Source organism: Epargyreus clarus, unplaced genomic scaffold (assembly GCF_041222505.1).
Source record: "Epargyreus clarus isolate Ecla_fem2 unplaced genomic scaffold, WU_Ecla_fem_2.2 ptg000021l, whole genome shotgun sequence".
Classification (NCBI taxonomy): domain Eukaryota; kingdom Metazoa; phylum Arthropoda; class Insecta; order Lepidoptera; family Hesperiidae; genus Epargyreus; species Epargyreus clarus.
The window spans coordinates 1891260-1903676 of NW_027332228.1; the positions used below are offsets into that span (position 1 = coordinate 1891260).

Below are 12417 nucleotides of genomic sequence, written 5' to 3' on the forward strand. Positions count from 1 at the left end.
GGTCAAGAGCAGTTGTTCAGTAACAGATAATCTATCTGTGGCTGACCTCAGACGAGACAGGTCATCAGGTGGACTAAATGCTCGTCAGCTTCTTCTATATTATATATAAAAAGCGTATAACGAGTACTGAAGATTCATTCGGCCTAATTTCAATGAACACTAGCATATATAAATTTGCTATAGACGCTTATCACGTACGATTAAAGCCCATTATAAATATTCAACCTATCCAATTTTTACATAGATACTAAAGATCGATATTTGACAATTTCTAGTGAACAATCTTTATATATAAAAATAAATGTTTGTCTGTATGTCCTTTAAAGAATCGTAAACAATGCATTTGATCATGTGGTGAACTTTGGCAAAGTCGTTGTGCATGGGCCCACGAAGTTTACTGTGGAAAGACCAATTTTCGACAGATGGCGCGACTATAATTCCAATGAAGGTAAAAATTATGGGTTACATGTATGTCATGTTATTTTTTCAAAACGTGGGATTACTAATTCTCAAAAGAAGGTAAGTAAAACATTGCCCAGGAGATTATCAATAACAAGCGTAACTTGACCGGAAGTTTTAATTTAGGTCAATCAAAAAGTGGAAAAAAATAAACAAATAATAACGTAATTGTGTCCTCAATTCAAAATAAAGTAAATATCTTTTGTTATTTACTTGTTTTTTACTGTAAATGTTGTTAACCTTGTTATACAAAATATCCGCATGTTTTTACTACATAATCGATAATTTTCGCAGGGTCATTGATATTGTATTCAGACATTTCGCATCATCTTATTGACCATATGATTAGTAGAAAATGCTTTTCTTGTTTGAAAACTTTTTATATGATATATGTAGTAAAGGATTTATGCAGTCTATTTGAGTGGTATGCGGTAAGTGGCCACTGCAGCTCGTGGACAGAGATGACTAAGATGGTCTCGTAGAACTAAGTGGCCTGAATGTGTTAGTTTTAGGCTCATCCTTTTTATAGTTATATTATATAATATTTTGTATGAGATACGGCTGCAAGCCCTTTATTCATTTAATTTTAAGGTGGTAGGACCCTTTGCGGTTCGACCCCGGCGGCCCCACCGCCACACCTATTTCTGCCTAATAACAGCAGTGTTAGGCGCTGCTGTGTTCCGTTTTGAAGGCTGTGGTAAGGGAGACATATTTTTTCGAGGCGTTCCAGCTTAGTCCTCAGGGGTAGCGGCGCATCTGTGGCTGACCTCAGGTAGGAATATATAATCCTATCTGGGGTTGATTACAGATGTCCATGAGCGGCAGTAGCCACTTACCATCAGGTGGACTGCATGCTCGTCTGCTACTCCTATATTATAAAAAAAATTGCTGGGTACATGGTACTCCTACATAAATTACGTGATTGGGAATTTAAGTAAGTATGCTTTTTTATTAATTTTTATTTTTCATTGTAATAATAAGTAATGCGCCTGCCAATTGATCAGAAGCAATAAAATGTTATTTCACAGAATGGGAAAATATAAAACATGAAAAATTGGTGGACGACGAAGTCATTCATTAAACATCACTAAACGATTAAGATATATGTAAAATTAGTATGAATTTTATAACTAATATAATATGAAATAGTTCAAAAGCAAAAAAAGAAGTTTACCGCTACAATGCCACAATTTGAATTTGAAATAAATTGTTTAAAGTCTTTTATTTGTGTGTATTTAAATATCTAGGACATCTCCTCACAGACAGCCTTAGGGATGATGTAGATATCGAAAGGGAACGCAGAGCGCTTGCGGTTCGAGGTAATATGCTGGCCCGTAGGTTTACCCGCTGTTCACGACAGGTCCAAATTACACTTTTTAAGGCGTACTGTCAGGGATTGTACACGGGAGGACTATGGATTGCTTATGCCAAAAAATCACTAAGCGCTCTGCGTATTCAGTATAATAATGTCTTTAGGATCATGTTGGGACTTCCTCGCTTTTGTAGAGCCTCCGAGATGTTTGCTCAGACTCAAACTGATAGCCGTCATAAGGAAAAAAGTCACATCGCTGATGAGGAGAATAAGGGATAGTCACAACATCATGCTAAAAACCGTTTGTGAGGATATGCATGCACCTGTTTGGAGGCATTTTGCGCGGACGATGATTGAAACCAAGACGGAACTACCCATGGCTCGGTGTCGTTGTCTGCGCGGGGTGCCCCGCAAGTACATGATTTATTAATTATAGGTATAGATATAGTTGTACTAACATAGTTTTAAGTTCAATTGTAACTAACAAAATTGATCTCTGTTATCTGAAATAAAATTTATTATTATTATAATTATAAATATACATTTACAATTACATAATTGGTCTTAATTAGATAACTATATCATTACTCTTTAACATACCACATCAGATAATAGATAAGTAACAATAATTATGTAAGTAATATATATTTTATTTATGCAAAAAATGTACTCATACATAAAATTTCCACACATCAAGGTCACTCTGAAAATCCTTAGTACAATATTGTGATCAAATATATTTAAAATAAAAAATTGAATTTCTTATCGATAACAAATTATTCAAATGTATTACCTACTATCTAATTTCTTTACAAGTTACCGTAAAATAACATCGTAGATCTTATATTAATAATCACTAGACAGAAAATAACAACACAACAACCTCAACATTTAGTTAAATCGTTATTAAACTAGACATTAACACCGCTAAATAAAATAATTCTACATACATACAACTAGCCTTCCCATACATATAGCTTTATATTTAGTTATTTATTTGCAATATTATCTTATATATAAAATTCTCGTGTCACAATGTTAATTACCATACTCCTCCGAAGCTTTACCGATTTTCACCAATTCTACTATCTATTTTTCATACCCCTAAGTGATAAGGGTTGTTCACCCTTAACATTTTTTTATTTATATGGCAACACAACGTTTGCCGGTTCAGCTAGTCTAGATCTATTATTGTTCTCCGTTCTACTTGCGTCATTATTTGGCCAAACCTTCGTGCTTTATAATCTCATGTGTTCATGTTTGTTTTTATTCCCATCATCGTCTAATTCTATTACAGATATTTTTTCTGATTGTTCTTTAATTTTGTCTATTTTGTCATTTGGGGCTTTATCATTTCTCTTGTTCTTGTTTGATAAGTTAAAAATATTCAAAATTGCTTGATTAAGCGGCGCTTCGATGAATAGCCAGAACGGATATGCTATCAGAAATGTTATGAAAATGATTGCAGAAGCTTCTTTTGCCTGAAATGTATGAAATTTATATTTTAAAATATAATTTTATGCTTTATTTTAAGATTATTCGGGGGGCCACAAATGCGTTTGTAATCTTTAGGTAATTAGACCACCTCTGAAAAATATGTCTCCTTTACCCACACCCTTCAAACCAGAACACTGCAGCGCTTCACGTTACTGTTGGTGGCGGTGAACAAAGGGTTATACCACTTTCAAACCTCAACATTGTGAACAGATCTAAAGTCTATAAATCATATTTACACATTCAACCATTCCCATTCGTGATAATGTAGTCTTCATTCCCAAAAATGTGCGTATAATGGACACGTGTATGAGGAAAGCGCTGTACGACAATCTTGCTGGTATTTGCCATCCATCCCACTCAAGAACTCTTCTGTATAAACCTGAAAATGAGGGAAAAAAAGAATAAATAAATTATTCATTATTTTATTTTACTGGTGAAGTTAAGAAAATTTTATTTAGGAGGATCAATATGAAGAAAATCTTATTTCATATTTAAACAAACTCGAGTGAATTACATGACGACGACAGCTCTAAAACGTTGTCTAAATTTGGGCTTATTCGGTCTAGTCATATAACTTATAATATACTATCAAGCATGTAGGATTACGGAAAAATAATTTTCTATGGCAACTTACTTTCAAATTTGAAGACCATCCCAATAAAAATTAATGCCAAGAGCAAACCAAAAACCGGTCTCATCAAACACGCTGCAACAGCTCTGATATAAATCGATGGTCTTGGTCGATCCCCATAAAATACTATGCCACATAACAAGAAAACTAAACCTGTTGGAAATGTTAGATGATACAAGAATCCAAGTTTCTGTAAAGAACATTAAATTATGATGTATAGTTTAAAGGTATTAAACATTTCTTATAATTTTAAAGTTTTTTTTTTAGTTTTCTCAGAAAACCCTAGTTGGTTGTTTCTTGAATCTCGTGGAGATGGCAGACCAATTATTCTACTGTATTGGACTTAGAATGAAGCCACCAAACTGTTCCTGTTTCCTTCCATCAGTTGATGTTAACTAGTTTAAAATGCAGTTGCAAGATATGTACCATCACATACAAATTAAATAAATGATTGTAAAAATACCTTGAACTTTTCAACTTTCTTTTCATCTTTCAATCCTTCGTAGATCAAATTTCCTACAGCTAGTCCGAAGATAAAGTTTGGAATATTTGTGTGGCCCGGCTTGAAGGAGTGATTAAATGTAGAATTTCCGATGAAATAGTATCGAAATGTTCTGTAAAATCAACAAATAACCATGTTAATGTTATTTCGAGCTGAAAGTGATTGTGTATACGCCAAACTTTCTGATGAATTCAAACAATGGGTTTCTTTTTATTATTTGCTCTATTATTTAAACAGATTTTTTTAAAGATCCTAATAATATCGTTAATGACAGTTTCGAAGGTGGTAGAACCTTTTGTGGTTCGACTCCGGCGGCACCACCGCCACACCTAATTCTACCTAATAACAGCAGTGTTAGGCGCCGCTGTGTTCCGGTTTGAAGGGTGTGGTAAAGGAGACAAACTTTTCCGAGGCGTTCCAGCTTAGTCCTCAGGGGTAGCGGCGCATCTGTGGCCGACCTCAGTGGGAATATCTTATCCTATCTGGGGTTGATTACAGATGTCCATGGGCGGCAGTAGCCACTTACCATCAGGTGGACTGTATGCTCGTCTGCTACTCCTATATTATAAAAAAAGTATTTGTTGAAGTAGTATGAATGAATTACTGTTTCGAGATATGCCATTTATTCATGCAGTACAGATATCTTTCAAATTTCCTGAAAAGTATTTGGTAAAAAAATAAACCGATAACAGCTGAATATACCTACTATTATGAAACACTACCAACATTTAAAAAAACTACTAAAAAGCCACATTTTAAAGAATTTTTCGCTAACCTAAGTATTGTAATCTGGTGTAACGTTAATATTATTATAACCTACACATCGTACTTGAGTTTTAGCATACAATAAAACACTTTATATGCATAAATATACATAGACACACACTTAATAATACATACACAAACACCTGAGCGCGCACACACAAAGCAATAATACAATAGAAACACTTTAAAATAACGGTACATAATAATAACAATAATACATAATACATGTATGTAAGCATAGGTCTATATAAATACTCAAATAATCATAATTACCATTCACTATGGTATTAGCCTTAATAAACAATTCATTCACGCTACGCATTCCTACGAATCAGTTGCACACTTGACAATTTACTTATTTACACTCACCCTCTAACTAACAATATCATAATATGTTTATTGGCTCACAATTTTTTATTATGTAATAATTGTAAGTTTCTCAGTAAGCGATTTTTGTAAAATCTTTTGACATAATAAATGTCTTAACCGTTAATATGGCATCATATTAGGTAATTTCGAGAATCACAAATGTATTTGGGTACAAATATTTGGAATCCACTGACAGTTGTTACTTACTCAGGAAAAACATGGACATCGTCTAGATCCATAAGGTACGTAATGATTCCAGGCAAGAAGAACCCAAGTATATAGAGAGTTGGGAGTACGGTCTTCCTACTTCTTGCTGTCTTAGCCAATATGCACACGAAGAGGCCTAGAATATACAGCTGCATATCTGATGCTAAGTACCTGATAAATTATAAGATTAAAAATTAAATATTACTTTCTAAATAATATTAACATTATTTATAAACTTAAAATTACTGACGAAATTAACGGACTCTGAAGACTTTGAAGGTTGCAAAGCATTCATGGTTCTAAAGCTATTCGGCTGTATTTTAATATAAGTGTTTTAAATTGGTCATCAGGGCTGGCAACGCAAATGTTTTTGTAATTAGTAAATTAACTTTTAATAATATTATGTATTTCAGTGATAGAAACTTACCATGCCTCGACCATACACTGTGAATTGTCAATATAGTTATTAAGGTAAACAATGTTCCACCAGCCATAATGGTAGCAGTCGTATATATGAACGCCAACATTATCCTGAAATAACATTGGAAATAAGTGTAGTTTAAAAACTAAAAACCACGCTAAAATCTCACAAGAAAAATTGTTAATCCTGATTCCTGACTATCCTGATGGGGAGAATGGGATAAAATTATTAAAATCATGTATTGTCTTCGGTTCATGACAATTGTTCAAAAGTTTTAAATTAATCGGGCCGTTCAAAGTGAGTAAAAATCGGGTTCAAAGATTCAGTTACATACATATAACAGGTCAAGCTAATAAAAGCGTGGTAATTAACTTTAATAAACACTTAATCGTCTATTGGTCGAGGTAGTTCAAGATCGTGATTAATAAGCGCGATGTAATATAAAATATTGAGTCACCTTTCAAAAGCGTTAATCTGACATCCGATTTTAAAATGTTGCATGCATATAATATAAATCGGATGTCTTTTATTGGTACTTCATTTATATTCAATATTCAATTTTTTATTCAATCTCCTGAATAGAAGCACTTTCGTCTATGCAGACATTAAAAATTGTTTGTTTTTAATTGTTTTAATGTGTCTTTTTTCATCTTAAAAATTATTTAAACCTTACAAATCATTTTTCTGTATTAACTATTATAGTACCTACCTGCCAAAAAGGTCCTGAACCCACAAACTTCATACACGTCATCGAAAAAATCATCATCACTGCATAAGCTGGAGTTAATCTGAAACAGTTTAACAAGCTTTTTATCATGTTCGTGGACAAACAATTTCTTCATGACCAAGTAAATTTAATTATCACTTGCTTTAAAGGAAAACATCTTCAAAAACATAAATTCCTGAGAAATATTTAAAAAACATTGAATGGTTTTTCAAGTTTACTAATTCGTATTTAGCCAGTGCGCTGGACTATGATCTAACCCATCTCACTCTCAGAGAAGACCCGTGAAGCAGTAATGGGATGACGCAGAAGTAATTTCTGCTTATAAAAGAAACAAATTAATAAATTTTTACCTGAGCCATCGCAGCATTATTCCTTTGGGTATCATGGTCCAAGTCAACTCGTTCTTCTCGGCATATGCTCTAACATTGTACGCCATTAGACATCCGGTCATCATGAAGAAAGTTTGTACTATTAGCGTTCCGTTATAGAAAATATGAAATGATATATCGTAGTAAGTCTGTAGAAAGATATAAATCCATTTTATTTTTGATTAGTATAGAGAAAAAGTTACGAAAACACTAGCCGTACCAGATTAACTATATTCTAAATGTCGTTGTATATCTAAATTAGACAATAACAACTTTTAAAATTATTTTACAGGTTTACATTTAACAATGAGTAGTTTAAGACAATAATGTGTGTGATGTATAAATAGCCATACACGGGAATGTATTAGAAACGTCCTAAAATTTCTTACAATAACTTAATTTAATAAAATCATAATATTATGGGGAAAATAAATATATTAAAAGCAAAGAAAAATGATAAAACATTATCGGTGTACCTTTTCCAATCCATGAGGATTTTCCGGGATCAATACTATTAGCATTGGAGCGTGTGAAAGTATGACAATCATAATGGATAAGGCTCTGAAAAAAAGATAATCAAATGTTTATGTAAACGATGTAATAGTCGAAGAAAAATCAGATCGCTAGGACCACTGAATCTCTGCAATGCGACCACAAAAATATTTGTAAAACTAGTTAGAATACTGGTAAATGTAGATGAAACTCTCTAAACTTAAAAATACTTTTATGTGTGTGAAGTCTTCAAACACGCACTTGGCCAGCGCGATGGTCTATGGCCTAATCCTTCTCACGTTGAAAGAAGACTCATGCCCATTTTTGAGACAATAATGGGTTGACGATGATGGAAGGGTAATGCATTGATGAAGAGGCTAATAAACTGATATTTAAATTCAGTACCTTAATCCATTAAAACCTTTAAGTCTTTCACGATTCTGATCTCCAGTTCCTTGCGACATTAACTTTTTCCAATTACGTTTCAAAGAAAAACAGAGTAAGAACCTATTTCCTGAAATGTTTCAAATATAATTTTAATAAAAACTACTTATTAATTGTTATTTTAGAGAGATGTATAAAAAAACAAGATATCATATCAAAGACAAATTTGGTGATTAAACATTGAGATTCCATACCTTCGCCTTCTTTCACGTAATAAAAATCGTATAAGCTTCCGATAACATTAAGCAAAATAATCAACGTAAAAAATACTGCTGCGGCTATGTCTCCTGTATTTATATTTATAGTGTCATCTAATGTCCTACAGAAAATTTTCCTATCGACCCGGGATTTCAATTTATAGTCTCTCCATAGTGATTCATTAAGGCATCTCTCAAGGACCAACCTTCGGTCCACTGTTTTATTTCCTTGAATAAATTGCTTGCACGTCTTTGTTAAACAAATACCATGATTGATGTGCGTGTGATTATAATGAGTTGTGGTATGCTCCGAATATTCCTAAAATTTAAAAATACATGGATAAATAAATCTTGTCTTGTAGTGTTTTACAAATAAATTAAAGGGCGCAATCAACTCTTAAAATTGATATTGGGCCTTAAAAAATCTCTACAAATGGTGAGTTAAGGTAAATTCCAAATAAATGCAATGAAAGAGGTATTACGGATTATATAATAGTGATGAAAATGAAACATTTAAATGATCTTGGCGGAAAATTGTTAAATTTATGTATTTTTAATATGAAAAAAATAATAAAATAAATGAAGTTTAAAAAACTAAAAAACACGCTTTTATGATAAAATCAACTAAAAAGTAGAAAATAATTTTCAATCTAGGAATCAATTAAGGAACAGTAAATAGTACAATTGTGAAAAAAACAAGGGGTGCTCCATTTATCAGTTTTCGAAAAGCGCCCCACACAAGATTCCGTTACATAGTTACATACATACATACATACAACCCAAGCTAATAAAAGCGTGTTAAAAATATAGCATATTTTATTATATGTGTGTACACATATTTTTATTCGACTACTAGCTGACCCGGTAAACATTGTGTTGCCATATAAATAAAAAATGTTAAGAGTGAACAACCCTTATCACTTAGGGGTATGAAAAATAGATAGTAACCAATTCTCAGAACTACTGAATATGCATATATGGTGAAAATCGGTAAAGTCGTTTCGGAGGAGTACGGTAACTAACATTGTGACACGAGAATTTTATATATAAGATAGAGGGTATTGTTTTTATAGCGCATGTACGTATGACTCATTCTTTTCTACGACCTACAACCCAAACGGCTTGACGGATTTTATCATATGAGGTATCGTTGGATACGTCTATATTGTGAGAGTCACATAGGCTATTTTTAAGCAGTTTTTTTTTTAAGTATTGCTAGTAAAAAAATACTTACATGAATCATTTGTAACAGTTCACTGGGAGTATCTGATACGAGGTCTATTCCCGCATAGCAGTAGGTCCCATTCTGTTGATATATGCACGAGTCATAGTCCTCTATATAATATAGAGGAGGCATCCGTAAGTATTCACTGTCTGAAATTGTTATACAACTATAAATTAATAATAATATTGCAAACATATATGACGATGTAGTATTATAGTACGAAATTAAGAAGGCAATAAAACTTATCTAAGCTTGAAAATTGGTGTTGGAAACTTTGGAAGATGTTTGGACACTTTACTTTTAAAAATCGATGTTTTTATAGGTCCTGGTAAAAAATATACCAACTTATTGGAGTAAATTATTTTTCTGAAATCAGGTCAACTGCTAGTTCACATTAGGTCGGATTGACAAGTTACTAGTACAATAGCTATATGTAACGCATGCATATTCGAATAGCACTCGTCGACCTATAGAACCCAAATCTGGCCTAAATTTCGTTACAAAATATCTATAGATTCCCCATACGAATTAAAAAAAAACATATTATCGTAAAAAAGACATACCATTTAATCTGTATATTACACCGTAACTTAGCTGTATTACGGTTAAAAATGTAAAAAAAATCCTTTTCATTTTTATTTTATGATTATCTTTTTTATTAAAAACGAGTCCCAAAAACACTGAACTTGCTTATTTTTAAAATTTCATAATTTATTTTTTAAAATAATTATACTTATATTACTTAAATTGGTTTTAAAAATATATTTTTATTTTTTTCTTTGAATAAGATATTTGTAAATTGACACGTGTATATTTCTTGGAATTGTTATACAAAGTTCCCAGCAACTCGTTAAGTTAAGTTAAGAACTGTGGTCAAGAAGTAGCCTTTATCTTAATTTAATTAGTTGTGAGGGAGTCTTTACATTTATCGGTAACGTTAGATACGTTACCGATAATCCTATGATTACTGAATTATTGTGAAATAATAAAAATATTTCAGTTTATGTCAATGTTTATATTATTATAATTATAGAAAATATTTACAAAAACATTATTTCAAGTATTTCATGATATTAAAAAAAAATCTATGTATATGACCCGCCGATCTATAAATTACATAGTGTAAAATAATAATTATATCAAACCCGTTTTATGTATTCATTAAGATTATAATTAGTGGTTGTGTAAATATATTTTCATAAAACATGCAGTCATGCAAGGATCTAAAGATTTTTACTTCTTACTGAAATGTATATTGTTAACTTACTTAAAATATTACACAGTTTCACTCACTACGAAAGAAAGAAAAAACGTTAATGTATAAAGCATTTTTTTTTATAATTTGCCTACGAAACCTAAGAAGCCCTAATATATCTTTTTCTCTTTCATAAAGAAGTTGAAGATGTATTTATTCATATACATACACGTTCAGTGAAAAAGTGTGGACAACCTCCTTATATGTCTCCATATACTCGTATGTCAAAAAATGTTTAACTTATTTTGTGACTCCATTAACACACAATTGTTTTTCCAAATCATGATTTCCCAGAGTCTTAGCATTATGTAAGAAGTCATATAATTATTACTTGTGTATTAATTAATTATTTAAGATATTTTGCCACACGATTATTAACATTATATGTTAAAAGTCACAATATATTAAAATTCTTAGGGTTCAATATGAAAAAACAAAGAAATTGAACCCTTACAGGATAGTTAATTGTATCAGGTGTTACTTTGCGGAAATCCATGCTATTAAGTTAAGAATAAAACTACTTCGCAACAATCCGCTACAAATATGTATGATGGTATATATTTTAAACAATGCAGTATGTACCAACCTCCCTCCCTCAAAGGATGCGTGCAGATGCAAAATATTAAAAATATACACCACCATACATAACAACCACCAACACGTGTTTCGCTCCAAAACGGAGCATCATCAGGGTAAGTTGACTCTACGACGGTTAATCGTTAAGACCTTACAGGATCACAAATGCCTCTGTCTGTCCGTTAGCTACAGACAATTTGCTGCCAATGACTGGAGCAATTGACCTGAAACTTGGTGTATACAAAGGTATATTTTTGTTGTAATTTTTAAAATAGTTTTAAAGTTTCCCAATCGGAATATAAAATTATATGAAACTGCGGCGGCACAAATTTTATAAAAAACACAAATAAATAGTTATTTTCCCTAAATATTACAGGAAAACCTATAAAAGTTCATGGTTCTAAAAGAAAATTAACAAACATAAATGTAGGTGGTAAACATTATCTATTTTATGAGAACTTTTCGTTTACAGAGTTAAGTTTTGTACGGAACCCCGTCCACACGAGTTGCTCGCGACTTGCCCGATTTTTTATAATGGTGTTTTATAAATATGGGAACGTGTGCGCTGTAGTGAAACATGCTAATTGTGTATGTCTTATGTAATAAAAAGTATATTCCCGCAACTTCGTCTGCGAGATAGCCATAGCTAATACACTGTATTAAACTAGCAAAAAGCGCAGCTTTATAAGGGCTCGCGTATCGTGAATGGTATATTCAGTTTAAGATCCTATATCAAAGATGATGTGGTCACTTATTAATTAACAATAAATTATTAAATCTACCTTTCGTCAGAAGACCTATGAAGAGCAAAGCTACCTTTGATCCAGAACCAGAACCACTTTAAATGCTTGTGGTGGATAACTTATATTAGATCCATTTTTTGGGATTGTAATTTTTTTTTTGCGATTTATCCTTGGTATCTTTTTACTCTTGAATTTAAACTCCGCCATACTTATAAAATTATTGCGTC

At 32.1% G+C, this 12417-nt stretch overlaps 1 protein-coding gene across 1 annotated transcript; it reads right to left on the bottom strand.

The window, feature by feature from the left end:
• Positions 1-2353: 2353 nt before the first annotated feature.
• Positions 2354-10413, bottom strand: LOC140750947 (nose resistant to fluoxetine protein 6-like). Its single transcript, XM_073084708.1, has 13 exons — positions 10180-10413; positions 9626-9765; positions 8389-8710; positions 8156-8264; positions 7735-7819; positions 7241-7407; positions 6873-6951; positions 6170-6273; positions 5743-5913; positions 4363-4513; positions 3903-4089; positions 3505-3647; positions 2354-3252 (listed from the first exon to the last, which is right to left on the bottom strand). Exons 1-13 carry the CDS (start codon positions 10247-10249, stop codon positions 3010-3012), a joined length of 1971 nt encoding a protein of 656 aa, XP_072940809.1. The 5' UTR covers positions 10250-10413; the 3' UTR covers positions 2354-3009.
• Positions 10414-12417: the final 2004 nt, after the last annotated feature.